Consider the following 13,817-nt stretch of genomic DNA (forward strand, 5'->3'; position numbering starts at 1 on the left):
AGAAACTATAGGCCAGGCTCCTAGATGCAGAATTTCTCATCAGAACACTGGCAAACAATAGAAGTCATTTTAAAATACATGCATCTTTCCGGACATGATAGTGCACCCCTGTAGTCCCAACCATTCAGGAGGCTGAGGCAAGATTGCTGTGATTTTGAGGTCAGCCTGGGCTACAGTATTAAGTTTGAGGCTAGCCTGAACTACATTAGGGAGATGCTGTTTCAAAAAAAATATAAGGAAAAAATCTATCTCTGTATTGACAATGTTGGCTTCATCCCAGAGAGGAAAACATGGTTCATTATAATAAATCAATAAATATAACATACAACATTAATGGAAACAAGGCAAAAAATCACATGATCATCTCAATAGATGGAGAAAGAGCCTTTGACAAAATCTAGTATCCATGATTTAAGGAAAAAAAGTGACAAAAATCAGTATAGGAAAAAAATCAATACAGAAATTCTTACCTTAAAGTGATACGACAAACCTGCTAACATGTCTATAATAAATGCAAAAAACCTGAGAATGTTTCCCCTAAAATAAGGAACAAGACAAGGATGTCCACACTTATTGCTACTGTTCAATATAGTGCTTGGAAATTTAGCCAGAGCAATCAGGGAAATACAAGTGATACATAAAGGAAAGGAAGAAGTCATACCGTCATTATTTGTAGATGACATGATCCTTTTACATTTAGAAGACACAAAAAGCCACCAAAATAATTAGAAGTAATAAAGAAATTCAGTAAAGCAGCAGGGTATAAATAAAGCCAATTCACAAAAATCACCAGCACTACATGTGGTGGCATGTACCTATAATCCCAGTACTTGGGATGCTGAGAAAGGAGAATCACTTAGTAAGTACAAGGCCAGCCTGAACTGCATAGTGAAACAGTTGTCTCAAAAAACAAACAAACAAAAAAATTACACCCAGTGATAAATACACCAGAAAAGAAATCAGGAAAATAATCCTATTCACAATAGCTTCAAAAAACTATCTGTTTTGATGTTTTGTAATCCTGGCTGGCCTTAAACTCACTTTGAAACCTGAACTGGATTGAATTCATGGTGATCCTCATGCCTCAGCCTCCTGAGTGTTGAGATTATAGGTGTGTGCTACAACATTCAGTTTTAAATAAATAAATAAGGGCTGAGGATATAGCTCAGAGGCCTAAACACCTGCCTCGCAAATGTAAGTTCCTGAGTTTGAGCCCAGTACAAAAAAAAGAAAAAAATATGTAAGTAATGTAATGTAAAAAATATAAGTAAAAATGTAAGATACATATATGTATCTCCCCTAACCAGGGAAGCAAAAGACATTGATCGTGAAAATTACAGATTACAGTACAGTACAGTACCAGTACCCAAAAAGGGACTGAAAAGTGCACCAGGAAATGGAAAGGTGTTTTTGTTTCTGGAAAAGCAGAACTAATATTGTCAAAATGGCCATTTTACTAAAAATGATGTATAGATTTAATGCAATCCCAATCAAAATACCCATAGCATTGTACATACACCTAGAAAAAAAACCCCTAAAATTTATATGGAATTAGAAGAGACCCAGAATAGGCAAAGCAATCCTGAACAATAAAACCAAGGCAGCAGACATCACAATACCAGATTTCAAGTTATATTACAAAGCTACCATGATAAAACCAGCATGGTACTGGCACATAAACAGACATGTTGTTTTTGGGATAGAATTACAGATGTAGAAACTACCCCAGGAACCTTCAGCCATCGTATCCTCAACACTAAAGAAATCAGTATGGGCGATTGGCAGAAGAACATGGCAGATAGATAGCAGCAGCCTTGGAGGCTTTCTGAGAAACCGCACTTGAAATCCAGGAATGGTGCCGGGCAGGAAGTCCTAGGCAAGCGGGGATAATTCTTTGCCGACCCAGGAACAAACTAAATTAAGAGAAACCAACTGGAAATGCAATCCTGGTGATACAGCGGTAACAGATAAGGTCTCAGCACAGAAGCCAAACCCCATGCCACTGGAAACTGCGATTTTAATTTCCTGCAGCTGCTGTTGCGTCCTGGTCGGCACAGCGGGGAGAGAGGCGCGAAAGCTTGGAGAATGGGAAGCATTGAATGGAGTTGGGAGTGGGGCTGGCCGGGTGCCCTCCATCGACCTGCAGTGAGTGAGCGGATCCGAACCCTTCCATAGAGAAGGAGGCTTCAGCGGAGGATATACTCGGACTGGGCAGACTTCCCAGAACAAGATGCTGCAGTGACTTCAGTCACATATCCCTCTCTCAAGTGGGATGGGTGGGGAGTGTCTGGCCTGCGAGATGCCGCTGGCTGAGACCCAGTAGGCTAGCCCAACCCAGGTCCCAGTGCCTGGAGGTGCACCCTAGCGGTGAAGCCTTCAGTAGGTTGACCTGGAGGAGTGGGCCTGGCATAGACTGCCCAGGTCTGTGTCTTCCTGGTGTGCTGTGGTGGGCGGGAATACCTAGCCAGCACAATTCAAACAGACTGTGGCCCATAGGGAAGGAAGCTGGCCCTCCTATATACACTTATATATAAGGAACAAAGAATATGGGAAGAGGGAGCAACAAGAAATGGTCCTCGGCCCCCAATCCTGAGATACATGCAATAGCAGACACGGCACCGATAGACATAAAGTGATATCTCCGGAGCCTCATAGACGAGTTCAGGAATGAAGTTATTAATGACCTGAAGCAAGACATAAGCAGAATAGTTACAGAAATACTAAGCACCGCCCAAGAAAAAACAGATGGTAGAATGGAAGAACAAAAAAAAGGGGGGGGGAATTGTTTGATGGAGAAAATAGAGAAAGCATAGAATATGTGAAGCAGGTTCAAAGAGATTACCAGGAAACTAAAAACTATCGAAAACTGGCATAACAGCTTGACAGAAACTAAGGACAGATTATCTGAACTGGAGGGCAGATTTGAAATATGGGAGCATGAAATGAAAAACTTCTTAAAAATAACAAAAAAACAAACAGCAACAATACAAAAGCTAGAAGATGATAAGAGGATCTATAACTTAAGAATTAAGAACATAAGAAAACAAGTGGGGACACAAACAAGTGGACTACAAAAGCTATTCACAGAAATAATCCAGGAGAATTTCCCTAATTTAGCAAATGGTAAAGATACTCAGATATATGAGGCATACAGGACTCCAGCCACCTACAACCCAAACAGAGCTACACCCAGGCATATAATAATCAAAATTCCAGAAATCCAATATAAGAACAGAATATTAAAAGCCGTCAGAGACAAGAAACAGATCACTTACAAAGGAACACCCATCAGAATTACAGCAGACTTCTCGGCACAAATCATCAAATCACGAAGAGCGTGGGGGGAAATAATTCAAGCTTTGAAAGATAATAACCTCCAGCCAAGATTGATATATCCTGCCCAACTGTCCCTAGAAATTGACAGAAAAACAAGGTGCTTCCAGGATAAAGAGGAATTAGGGATTTGCAACCACTAATTCAACTCTACAAAGAATACTGCAGGATAGTCTAAAAAAGGAAAATACCAAGATTCCAGAAATACTCGCAGAGAGGCCACAATGAATGGAGCAGAAAACGAAATGAAGAAGACAAACTGACAACTAATGACAGTAGAAGAGCTCAACAGAAATGAGGCAGAGATCAGAAGGTTGGAACAGCTATTTTGGAGAAAACAAGACATCATAATAGCTAGTGCTGATTTATTACCATCTTGTTTTGAAGTCCCATGAAACTTGTATTCTACTGTCTCCATCGGTCTTAAAAGGTTGTATCTTACTGGATTTTATTATATATGATAATATAAGCAAAAACTTTTATAGACAAGGAGTTTATATAGAAACCATTGTTCATTTTCTGTTAATTGGTTCTAAATACCCTGTAATAATGTCATTCTTTTGAATGGTTTTATAGTGTCTTGATACGTTTGGTGCTACAGTATATGAAGTTATAATCAAAGATTTCAAGGAAAGAGACACTATGGTAACTTTCTATGCCAGGATATCTTGTGGTGAAACACTGTTTTGCTCAAATGGTTATGACTTGACCTGCGCTGTTCTGTTGTTATGCCCTCTTTTATCTCAATCCCCTTTTTTTTAATTATTTACTTTTTTCTTTTTATTTTTTTAATTAAGGGAAAAATAAATAAAAAATAGCAGGATACATTATAGTAACCTACTTTGATTTCCTATTAACTTGATTTGAAATCCTGTATTGCCCTCACCATCTTGCTTTGACTGATTTTCCTCTATTCTGCTTTGCTGGATAGTACCAAGTTCGAAAGTATAGGCAGAACTGTGAAGACAATAAGAATCATTATGACGCCCATTCCAGTTGACTGCTATTTTCTTTTAAAATCCTGTAGTGTCTCCAATGCTTTGGTTTTATTCTTTACTGTTTAGTTCAATTTTATTATAACTGCCAATTCTTCTTAAAATAGCAAGAGGCAGTATGGTAACCATTGTTGATAACCTTATATTTTGTTTTTACATTATCTATTATGTCCATCCTTTTGATTTGACTGACTCTGTTCTGATATGTCGCATTTGGTTTTACTCTCTTCAGAAAAAGTAATAACTATGGGAGTAATAAAACCCAAAATGTGTAATTGTCATTGTACAAAAGAAAAGAAAAGAAAGTGCTCTAAAGGTTACAACTGCATATATGTTTAAGTGTATAAGATAGATAACCATATTACTGAGTGTTTTTTGGATCATTGAACAAATCTGTCTGCACTCTCACTGTTTGAAAGTCCACTTTATATGCTTCAATTTTGTAACTTGAACAACTATTTCTAAGATGAGAATATGTAATCTATTAACTAGTGATTTCTTACTATTTATTTTTTAAGTTTTGTATTACTTGTACCCTTTTTCTGTTTTTTCCTTTTTCTCCTTAAATTAAAAAAAAAAAAAAAACTAGTATGGAGATTCCTCAAAAAACTATAGAAAGTCAGACTTTGCCATACTCCTCTGGGGTGTCTTCCTTAGAGATTTAAAGACACTGTGTTGTGGGGTTTCTTTTTCCTTGTGTCTTTAATATATGTTAGATACATACCATATTTATAGCAGCACACCTCATAATAGCTAAATCTTCAAAATGGGCTATAAGCCTATCCATGGGTGATGGATAAAGAAAATGTATATATGTATACACAACAAAGTACTCTTCAGCCATCAAAAGGTTAAATATAAGTCATTTGTGGAAAAATGGATGCACCTCAGGGCTGGGGATTTAGCTCAGTGGCATAAGCGCCTGCCTTGCAAGCAGGCAGTCATGAGTTCGATCCCCTGTACCGATAAAAAGGAAAAAGAAAAAAAAGGAAAAATGGATGCACCTTTAAATCATAATGTTAAGTGAAATAAATTAGACACAAAAGGTTAAATATATGGTTTCTCTTATATGAGAAACTCAAAATAAAGATAATTTAAAGAGCAAAATAAAGGGGCTGGGGATTTAGCTCAGCAGCATAAGCACCTGCCTTTGCAAGCAGGCATGGTGAATTCGATCCTCGGTACCGATAAAAAAAAAAGCGGAATAAAAGGTAGCTGATAGAAGACAGGAACATAGACTTTTTGGAAGTGCGTAAAACATCTGCGATTTGGGAAAGATAGGGGAGGAAACAGGGAAGTAAAAATTTTTTTAAAGGGAAGTAAGCAGAGTATTAAGTTTTGGTTTTTGTGGAGTTTTTGTTTGCAGCCAAGTATAACAATAGAAGTATACAAAATTTTAAGTGTACTGCAGATTGATTCTCTTGCCTGTTTAAGTAGCACCTGTATCAACTTGTTTTCAGAGCTTTGTTTATAACCTTTATAATACCATCTTTTGAAGGTAAGAATTTATCTTTTTAAATATTATTCTACAGGCAAGTATCAATTGAGGAAGGAGAGAGGAAAGCCAAAGAGCTGAACGTTATGTTTATTGAAACCAGTGCAAAAGCAGGCTACAATGTGAAGCAGGTAAGTGTCCTTTGAGTCTAGATTGATGTTACCAAATTAAGAAAACATGGAGTAATTATGTGAGTATTCAACTCTCTAGTGTAAGGTTAACTTCCAGTTAGCAACAGACTTTGAAACAATGAAGAAACACAGACACAACATAGTTTGGGGGGGGGGGAATACCAAAAAAACCCCAAAAGACTTGCCAAACCTTTCAGATTGTGCCTAGGGTAACTATTTCATTATGATTGCCAGACCTGTAATTGCAAAATTTAAAAAAAAATTTTTTTTTGTCTTTTTCGTTTTTATTGGTACCAGGGATCGAACTCACGACTGCCTGCTTGCAAGGCAGGCGCTTTTGCCACAGAGCTAAATCCCCAGCCCTCAAAATTTTAAATTTACCATGTTGTTATTACATCCTTACTTCAACACTGTCATAAATGAAAGCAATTTTTTTTCAATATTGAATATTTTGCTTATTGTGAAACTACATTATGGTTATTTTATTCCTAATTATCCTTAATAGACTGATGGTGTTTAAACATATGGCAGCAGGAGTGCTTTAGGGGAAGAGAGCAGAAAAATACAGAGAGATCTCATATTACCAAGCTGATTCTACAAAATGGGTCATCCCCAGACTCTCATGCTTCATTCTTCAGGGCTATAAACCGTCTAGAGTGGTGGCCCCAGATTTGTAAGACTCACAGACAAATTTTGGGGGTTAAAGTAAAATCTTTTAAATTGAGCTTTGTGAAACTTTCTATTTTCTAGTTAACATAGTTGCATTACTGATTTCTCTGAGCTCATTGAAGAGAAAGTTTGTGTTGGTATTGTTTGGACAATTAAAGAAGATATTTTATATTCTGAGTACCTGATTTGAAGATAACAACACACAATGTATGTATCAGTGTTACTCCCTGATTGTCATGTTTTCAAATTTTATTTTTTCTCTTTAAAATAAAATTTTTATTTTCATTTTTGCCACATTCTTTACCATCCATTTTTGCCTTGAATCATTAAGGTAAGAAGGTTGCTCTATATCTTCTCTGACATTTCCTGTCCTCCTATATGGCTGTGATAAATAACTGTCTTTTTGTTTTCAAAGACCTCTCTTATGAGACCACTGTTATTGAACTTACCACAGTTTATTGAAAATACTTGTCTTCCACCCCGATACCTATTTCCCGTAACTTAACAATGTAAACCGAATATAGTAAATGTTAAGTAGCTGAATTCATAGAATCCAGGGACAATTCCAAATTTTAAATAATACAAGTTACAGCAGTATTACTATATACCACTAAACTAAGACAAAACAGTGGATAGCTTTGTCTAGCTCTTTCTATTGGAGAGATTTAGATAAGAAGAAGTATGAGCTTGTTGTTTTTATGTAGTGCTACAGGATATCTTTTTCTGGTTCTCTGTTATCACCTGAAGAAGATATTGATACTGTTCTTGTAGTCCTTACCTGAAGTAGTCTTACAGGTTTGGAAACTCAAGAATCAGACAGAACATAGAGAGCACTACTGATGGCTAGTATCTTCATGTTTAGTTGCTTGCAAGTTTAGATAATCTTAGGATTGTCATTCCTCCCGCCCCTCTGCTCCCGTCTCTTTGTGGCAAGGTTTCTCTGTGCAGTTCAGTCTGGCCTTGAACTCACTTTTTGTTGCCCAGGCTGTTCTTGAGCTTGCAGGAAGCCTCCTGCCACAGCTTCCCAAGTGCTAGGATTATACCTGGCCTCCTTTACTATTTTGTAAGCACAGCATTTTTTTTTTTTTTTTTTTTTTTTGGTCTTTTTCATTTTTATCGGTACCGGGGATCGAACTCACGACTGCCTGCTTGCAAGGCAGGTGCTTATGCCGCTGAGCTAAATCCCTAGCAGCACAGCATTTTTAATATGTTTATTAAAGCAAAAGTTAATATATCCTGGCCAGGAATGGTAGTACATGGCATGTAATCCCAGGACTTGAGACTGAGCCAAGAGGATTGCTGTGAATTCAAAACCAGCCTGAACTACATAGCAAGATCCTAAAGACAGAGACATCCTGATCCAAAATTCAAAATGTTTCAGTCATCTACTCAAAGCCACAAGTTGTAAATTCCACTTGACTTCATGTGGTAGGTTGAGTCAAAACAAAATTGCACAGGGGTCCGGGGTTTAGCTTAGCAGCGTAAGTGCTTGCTTAGACATGAGGCCATGAGTTCGATCCCCAGTACCAAAAAAACAAAAAATACAGTTGCACAAAATATATAGTTTTTTTTAAAAAAAATATATAGTTTTGAATTACTTTAAGGCTACACATTTAAGGAGTATGTGAAATGTGAATGGATGTCATGTTTAGATTTGTGTCCAATGAGATAAGATTCCTCATTATGTACACGCAAATAATTTCAAAATCTGAAACACCTCTAGGCCCAAGAATTTCATATAAGGAATACTAAACTTGTTATACCATAAGATTCCATTATTTTAAGTATATAATTCAGTTATTTTAGTAAATTTATGGAATTGTATCGCCAATTGGACTACAGTCCAATTTTAGAACATTTTTATCAATAAATACATATTTTTTCTCAGAACCTAACACAGATAGATATAGCTATTAGTGATAATGAAGTTACTTTTTTTTTATACAGAAGTCTTTGTTTTCAAAACTCATTTGTACTTTTTTGTTTATTTGTAAATATCTAAAATCTGATTTTGTTGAAAGAGCCTGATTCATTGAGAGTTTAGTATCTTTCATATTACTCATTTGAGCTTAATAGCTTTCAAATATATATGCAACCAAAGATGCTATTCATTGTGGGACAGAACTACTTTCTTTTTGTTTATGTAGTTGCTTGCTTGCTTGCTTGCTTTCTTTTTTTTTCTTTTCTTTCTTTCTTTCTTTCAATAATCTTGCAGTATAGTGTGGAGGTTGGGCTTGAACTTACTGTATAGCCCAGTCTGGCCTCGATCTTGTGGCAATGTGCCTGCAGCCTCCCAGGTGCTAGGATTTACAGTGATATGCCACAACATCCGGCTTTTTGTTTTGTTTCTTTGGGGTTTTTTGGTTTGTTTGTTTCTTTCTTTCTTTCTTTGTTTTTTTTTGAGACATGGTCTTACTATGTAGTTTAGGTTAGCATTGAATTCATTATGTAGCCTAAAGCTGTCCTCGAACTCCACAGCATTCTCCTACCTCAAACTTTCTGGTGCTAGGCTTAGAAGAGTGCACTATATCACCCAACTGTAGCTTCCTTCTTCCTTCACAAAAATCAGTACATACTTTCCATTTTATAGGGAGTACTGTAGTTCATTAGCTGGGATTTTATTGTAATATTTAGTGATTGTCCTTTGTTGTTTTATTATTTTATGTAATTCAATAAGGAAGCAAAAGTCCTGGAACCACCAAACTAAAGAATTAAAGAAAAAAGGCAAAAAAAAAAAAAAAAAAACCCAAACACCAAACCCTTACATTAATGAGCACATTTAACTATAGGTTAAAATCTTCCCCTTCCACCTGCTATTGATCAGTCATATAAAATACATATATTTCTGTCATCTGGGAAAATGACTTACAGATTTGAAGTATCAATTTATAATGTTAAATTATTTTTATGGATTGTCTATTCCTTGAATTTTTTTTTTTTTTTTCCAAAATGTCATCTCCTTTACCTTGCCCTCATGTCTGCTGAAATAAGAAATGTGTTGAATATACATTTTGGCTAGATTAGTGTTGAAATAATTGGGGCCAAATTTGAGTATCATTATGTAGAATGAATTTCTGGGATATAGAAATAAACTTAAAACATAATCTAGAAACACTTGGTATAGGACTACATCTCAGTACTCACTGCTACCATATGCAATTCTGCATAGTGGCTTCTATATGATATGGATAGAGAATACTTTTTTATGCATTTAAGTTTTATTTCTAGAATGTTTTAATTTGAAACTAAATATATATACATTAATCCTAATTGACCCACCATATAAAATTAATATATTGAATTTATAATATTCATAATTTATAAAACTATATGACCTTTGATTATATATAGTATGTGGTATGCCAGAAATAATGTTAGGATAAGCATTCTGTAATTCAGATTTAATAGTTGATTTAAGTTAAATATTGAGACTAAAGCCTAACATTGGCACGTCTCAAAAGTTAGTTTCTTTTCAGTCTTTTCCACTCCCACCCTTTCCAGCTGTTGTCCAACAAATCAAAATTTTACAATTTGCTCTATTTATGTACTTATTTTCCTAAACACATTACATGCAGTTATAGTTCATTATGTCTGGCTTTACATTCATTCTGTTCTTTTTCAATTTAAATAAGCAAAATTTATGGAGTATTTTACACAGTGTGACTTTTAGCTGTATAACATTTTCAGTTGCCTATAAATCCCAACCAGAATGTCACCTCCTAAAGGTTTTTCACACTGTCCTGATGCTGTCCTCCTTATATCCATATTCTCATATTCTGTTTCCTCATTTTATAGTAACTCCTCACATTGTGATGTAAGGGATTAAGTCTATCTCCTTTGTCAGATCAAGAGCTCTTAAATTAAACAACTGTTTTCTTTGTTTCTGTTTCCATGAAGAGCTTGAGAGAGTGCCTTAACAGTTACTTCAAGGGAGTTATATTACATAGCATTTACTTACGAATTCTATACTACATGCTGACTAAAAGAGAAAAAATTTAAATAATCAAGCAGTTTTACTTGCCATTGTATTCTAAAGGAATGTGTCTAAAATTGGGCACATTAGAAATGGTATGAATCGTGCTCAGGGGAGAGGTCTGAAAATGGCGGCGAGCTAGGGGATCGAGCGAAGAATCTCTCCAGAGAATTCAAACTCAAAGCTAAAAAAAAAGACAGCATGGAGAGGACCAGACAAATCGATAGCGATTCTTATTAACCAAGACAGTACAGCTGGAGGATTTAAAGTCGTGCTGAGACCGGAGGCTGCAAATCCCGCGCCCTTAAATCAACGAACAGACTCGTGGACCCAGCACGAAAAGCTGAGTTGCTTTTGGGGACTGCGGAAACTGAGACCCAGATCGAGACTCCAGGTGGCAGCCAGTTCTGCGCCGCTGCACCAGAGCAGATGTACAGAGCTCTCGCGTTTCGAATCTGAACGGCGCACAGAAATCTGACCGTTCAGCGCTGAGCCACGAGGTGGGGAAAAGTGGACGGCTTGGTATGCGGAGGTCCCGGAGTGGGGAATTGCACCGGACTCTGGTGAGTACAGAAAACCCCGCGGTTGCTGGGTTTGACCAGAGAACAGCTGGCCCGCCACCACGGGGAAATCAGTAACACAGAATCTGGTGCAGACATATTAGCCTGGCGGCAGAAACCGCAGCTTGGTAACATCACCAGGTCCCCCTGTAGGGAGGGCTGGTGGAAGACATCTTGAGTCCTGGCAGAGTCTGATTGCTTGCTGGCTTCAGCTCCGCACGGAGAACTTAGTGGGAGCCATCTTGGTTTTGGGCAGATCTGCTTTTCTGGTTCTCCTATCACAGAGAGGTTTGGAAGAGAACGGCTGGGACCTGGGCAGAATCCTGTGCCATTACCCAGCTGCTTCTGATTCAGGGAGAACTGGCAAGAGCTACTGGGGCTAGACCAGGCCTCTGCTTGGGGCCCAATGGGTGGATGCAGAATGGTCACAACTCAGTGACAACCAGAAGGTACAGCCTAATTTATGAACTAACTGACACAGAGGCTAGAGACTAGACTGTACCGCCCCTGCATCCCAGCCTACCCCAGATAACAGCAAATTGGGGAGGACAGCAAAAACTCAAGCCAGCACGCTTCTGAAAGGCCCTAAGCAATACGGAGAGGGCCAGAGAACTCCAGGACAGTCTGAAAGAAACCAGAAACATGACAAGAGATAAAAATAAAAAAAAAATCTCCAGCTGTTCAACAGGAGAAATTAAACCCAAGAGAACTAAACACTGAAGAGAACAAACACAGTAACCATCCATTGTTCAACACAGCATCAGCCGAAATTAAAAAGTATTTACATGATCTCATAGAGGAATTTAAAGATGTACTCCTGATCCAAGTGAGGCAAGATATAAAGAGATTAATTAAAGAAATGACAAGCCCCGCCCAAGAGAACACAGATGGAAGAACTGAGGAAATCAGAAAAGAAAGAGAAGCATCTGAAGAAGAATTTAAGCATAACTTAGAATACATGAAACAGATCCAAAGAGAATATCAGGAAACTAAAAACTCCATTGAATATTGGCAAAATGCCTTGACAGAAACTAAAGACAACCTTCTGAAACTTGAAGAGAGATTTAGGGCTTATGAACGTGAAAGAAAAAGCCTCTTAAAAATAACAAGGAACCAGAAAGAAGCAATTCTAAAACTGGAAGATGATAAAAAGATGCATAACCTAAGAATAAAGAATGTGAGTGAGGAAGCAGGAACATCCAAAAATGAAATACAAAAAATATTCACAGAGATATTAAAGCAAAATTTCCCATGTATAGCAAAAAGAAATGATATCCAGATAAAAGAAGCATACAGAACGCCAGCTACCTACAACCAAAACAGATCTACGCCTAGGCATATAATAATCGAGATCCCAGAAATCCACCAAAAAAACAGAATATTAAAAGCAGCCAGAGAAAAGATGCAGGTTACCTATAACGGGAAATCTATCAAAATAACAGCAGACTTATCAATACAAACTCTTAAGTCAAGAAGGGAGTGGGGAGAAATATTCCAAGTCCTGAAGGAAAAAAATATGCAACCTAAGTTCATATATCCGTCAAAACTCTCTCTAAAAATTAATGAAGAAATAAGATACTTTCAAGACAAGGAGGAACTGTGGGAGTTCGTGGCCACCAATCCAACCCTACAGAGAGCACTGAAGGACATTACAGAGAAAGAGAGGAAGAGATATCAGGATTACAGCTACAGTGGCAGAGAGGCCTCAGTGTACGGGGCAGACCATGGAATGAGGGAATAAGGTGGACAAATTATAGCAGAAAAGTGGAGTAGCAGACATGAGGCAGAGACGGTAAGCTAGTCTTTGGTAGAGACAGCTCTGAAACTATATTTAAAAAAAAAAAGCAGAGGTCATTGCTAATGGTATATAACGATTTAAAAGACACAGTAGTCCTAGTGCCATATTTAGATTGAATTAAATTTGTTCTGGTCTGTCCACTCATATCAGATTTGAGGACACAGACCTCTAGAACCAAAAATAGCAGGTTATACCATGGTAACTATCCTTACTTTCCTATTGACTTAAGCTGAAATCCTGTATTACTTACATTGTCTTACTATGACTGATCTTAATTGTATCTGAATCATAAGACTATTGGTTGGCCTTGACTGATCCTATTTGAAATCGGTATGCGTGTTAGAATCAACCCTAAAAGTAGAGGAAACTACTCTGAGCATGACAGGATGTAAAGGATATCCATACTGGTATGAATCAGTAACAGCTCTCAAATACTACAATGCAGTCAAAGATAAGTTTTTATAAAAATAGGTGATAGTATATTTAACTATAATAAGCCAGTGTTGTCGACAAATCTATTGAAAATAACAAGAGAAAACATAGTAGCTACGGAAGATCATTTATATTATAGTTTTATAAGTCTTATCTATTGCATGTTTATCTAGGAAATTGTTTCGCTGTCTTGTTATGACTTGGTTTTCCCTATAATACAGAGAGGATAGGAACAAATACTCTGAGGAAGAGACCTGAAAAACCCGAGGCTTATTTTGTAGCATTATAATATAAATTCTAGCAATCTATTGCTTGCTGATCAAAATGACTCTGGACTGGTTTCTTCAGCTCAACTTCAGCATATGCAGAGATGGGGACGGCTATCACAAAGAGAATGAGAGATGCGATGGTAGTTGGAAATGTCTTCCCTA

At 37.2% G+C, this 13,817-nt stretch overlaps 1 protein-coding gene across 2 annotated transcripts in view; it reads left to right on the top strand.

The window, feature by feature from the left end:
• Positions 1-13,817, top strand: part of Rab6a (RAB6A, member RAS oncogene family) — a 67,147-nt gene that overhangs the window by 48,254 nt on the left and 5,076 nt on the right. For both annotated transcript variants that reach the window (XM_063256518.1, XM_063256517.1), the window contains exon 6: positions 5,861-5,954. In XM_063256518.1, coding sequence (XP_063112588.1) covers positions 5,861-5,954 — 94 coding nt within the window. The remainder of the gene's footprint in view (positions 1-5,860; positions 5,955-13,817) is intronic.

The sequence above is a fragment of the Cavia porcellus genome, unplaced genomic scaffold (genome assembly GCF_034190915.1).
Source record: "Cavia porcellus strain 051 isolate PalLab524CR breed Dunkin Hartley unplaced genomic scaffold, mCavPor4.1 scaffold_9, whole genome shotgun sequence".
NCBI classification, from domain to species: domain Eukaryota; kingdom Metazoa; phylum Chordata; class Mammalia; order Rodentia; family Caviidae; genus Cavia; species Cavia porcellus.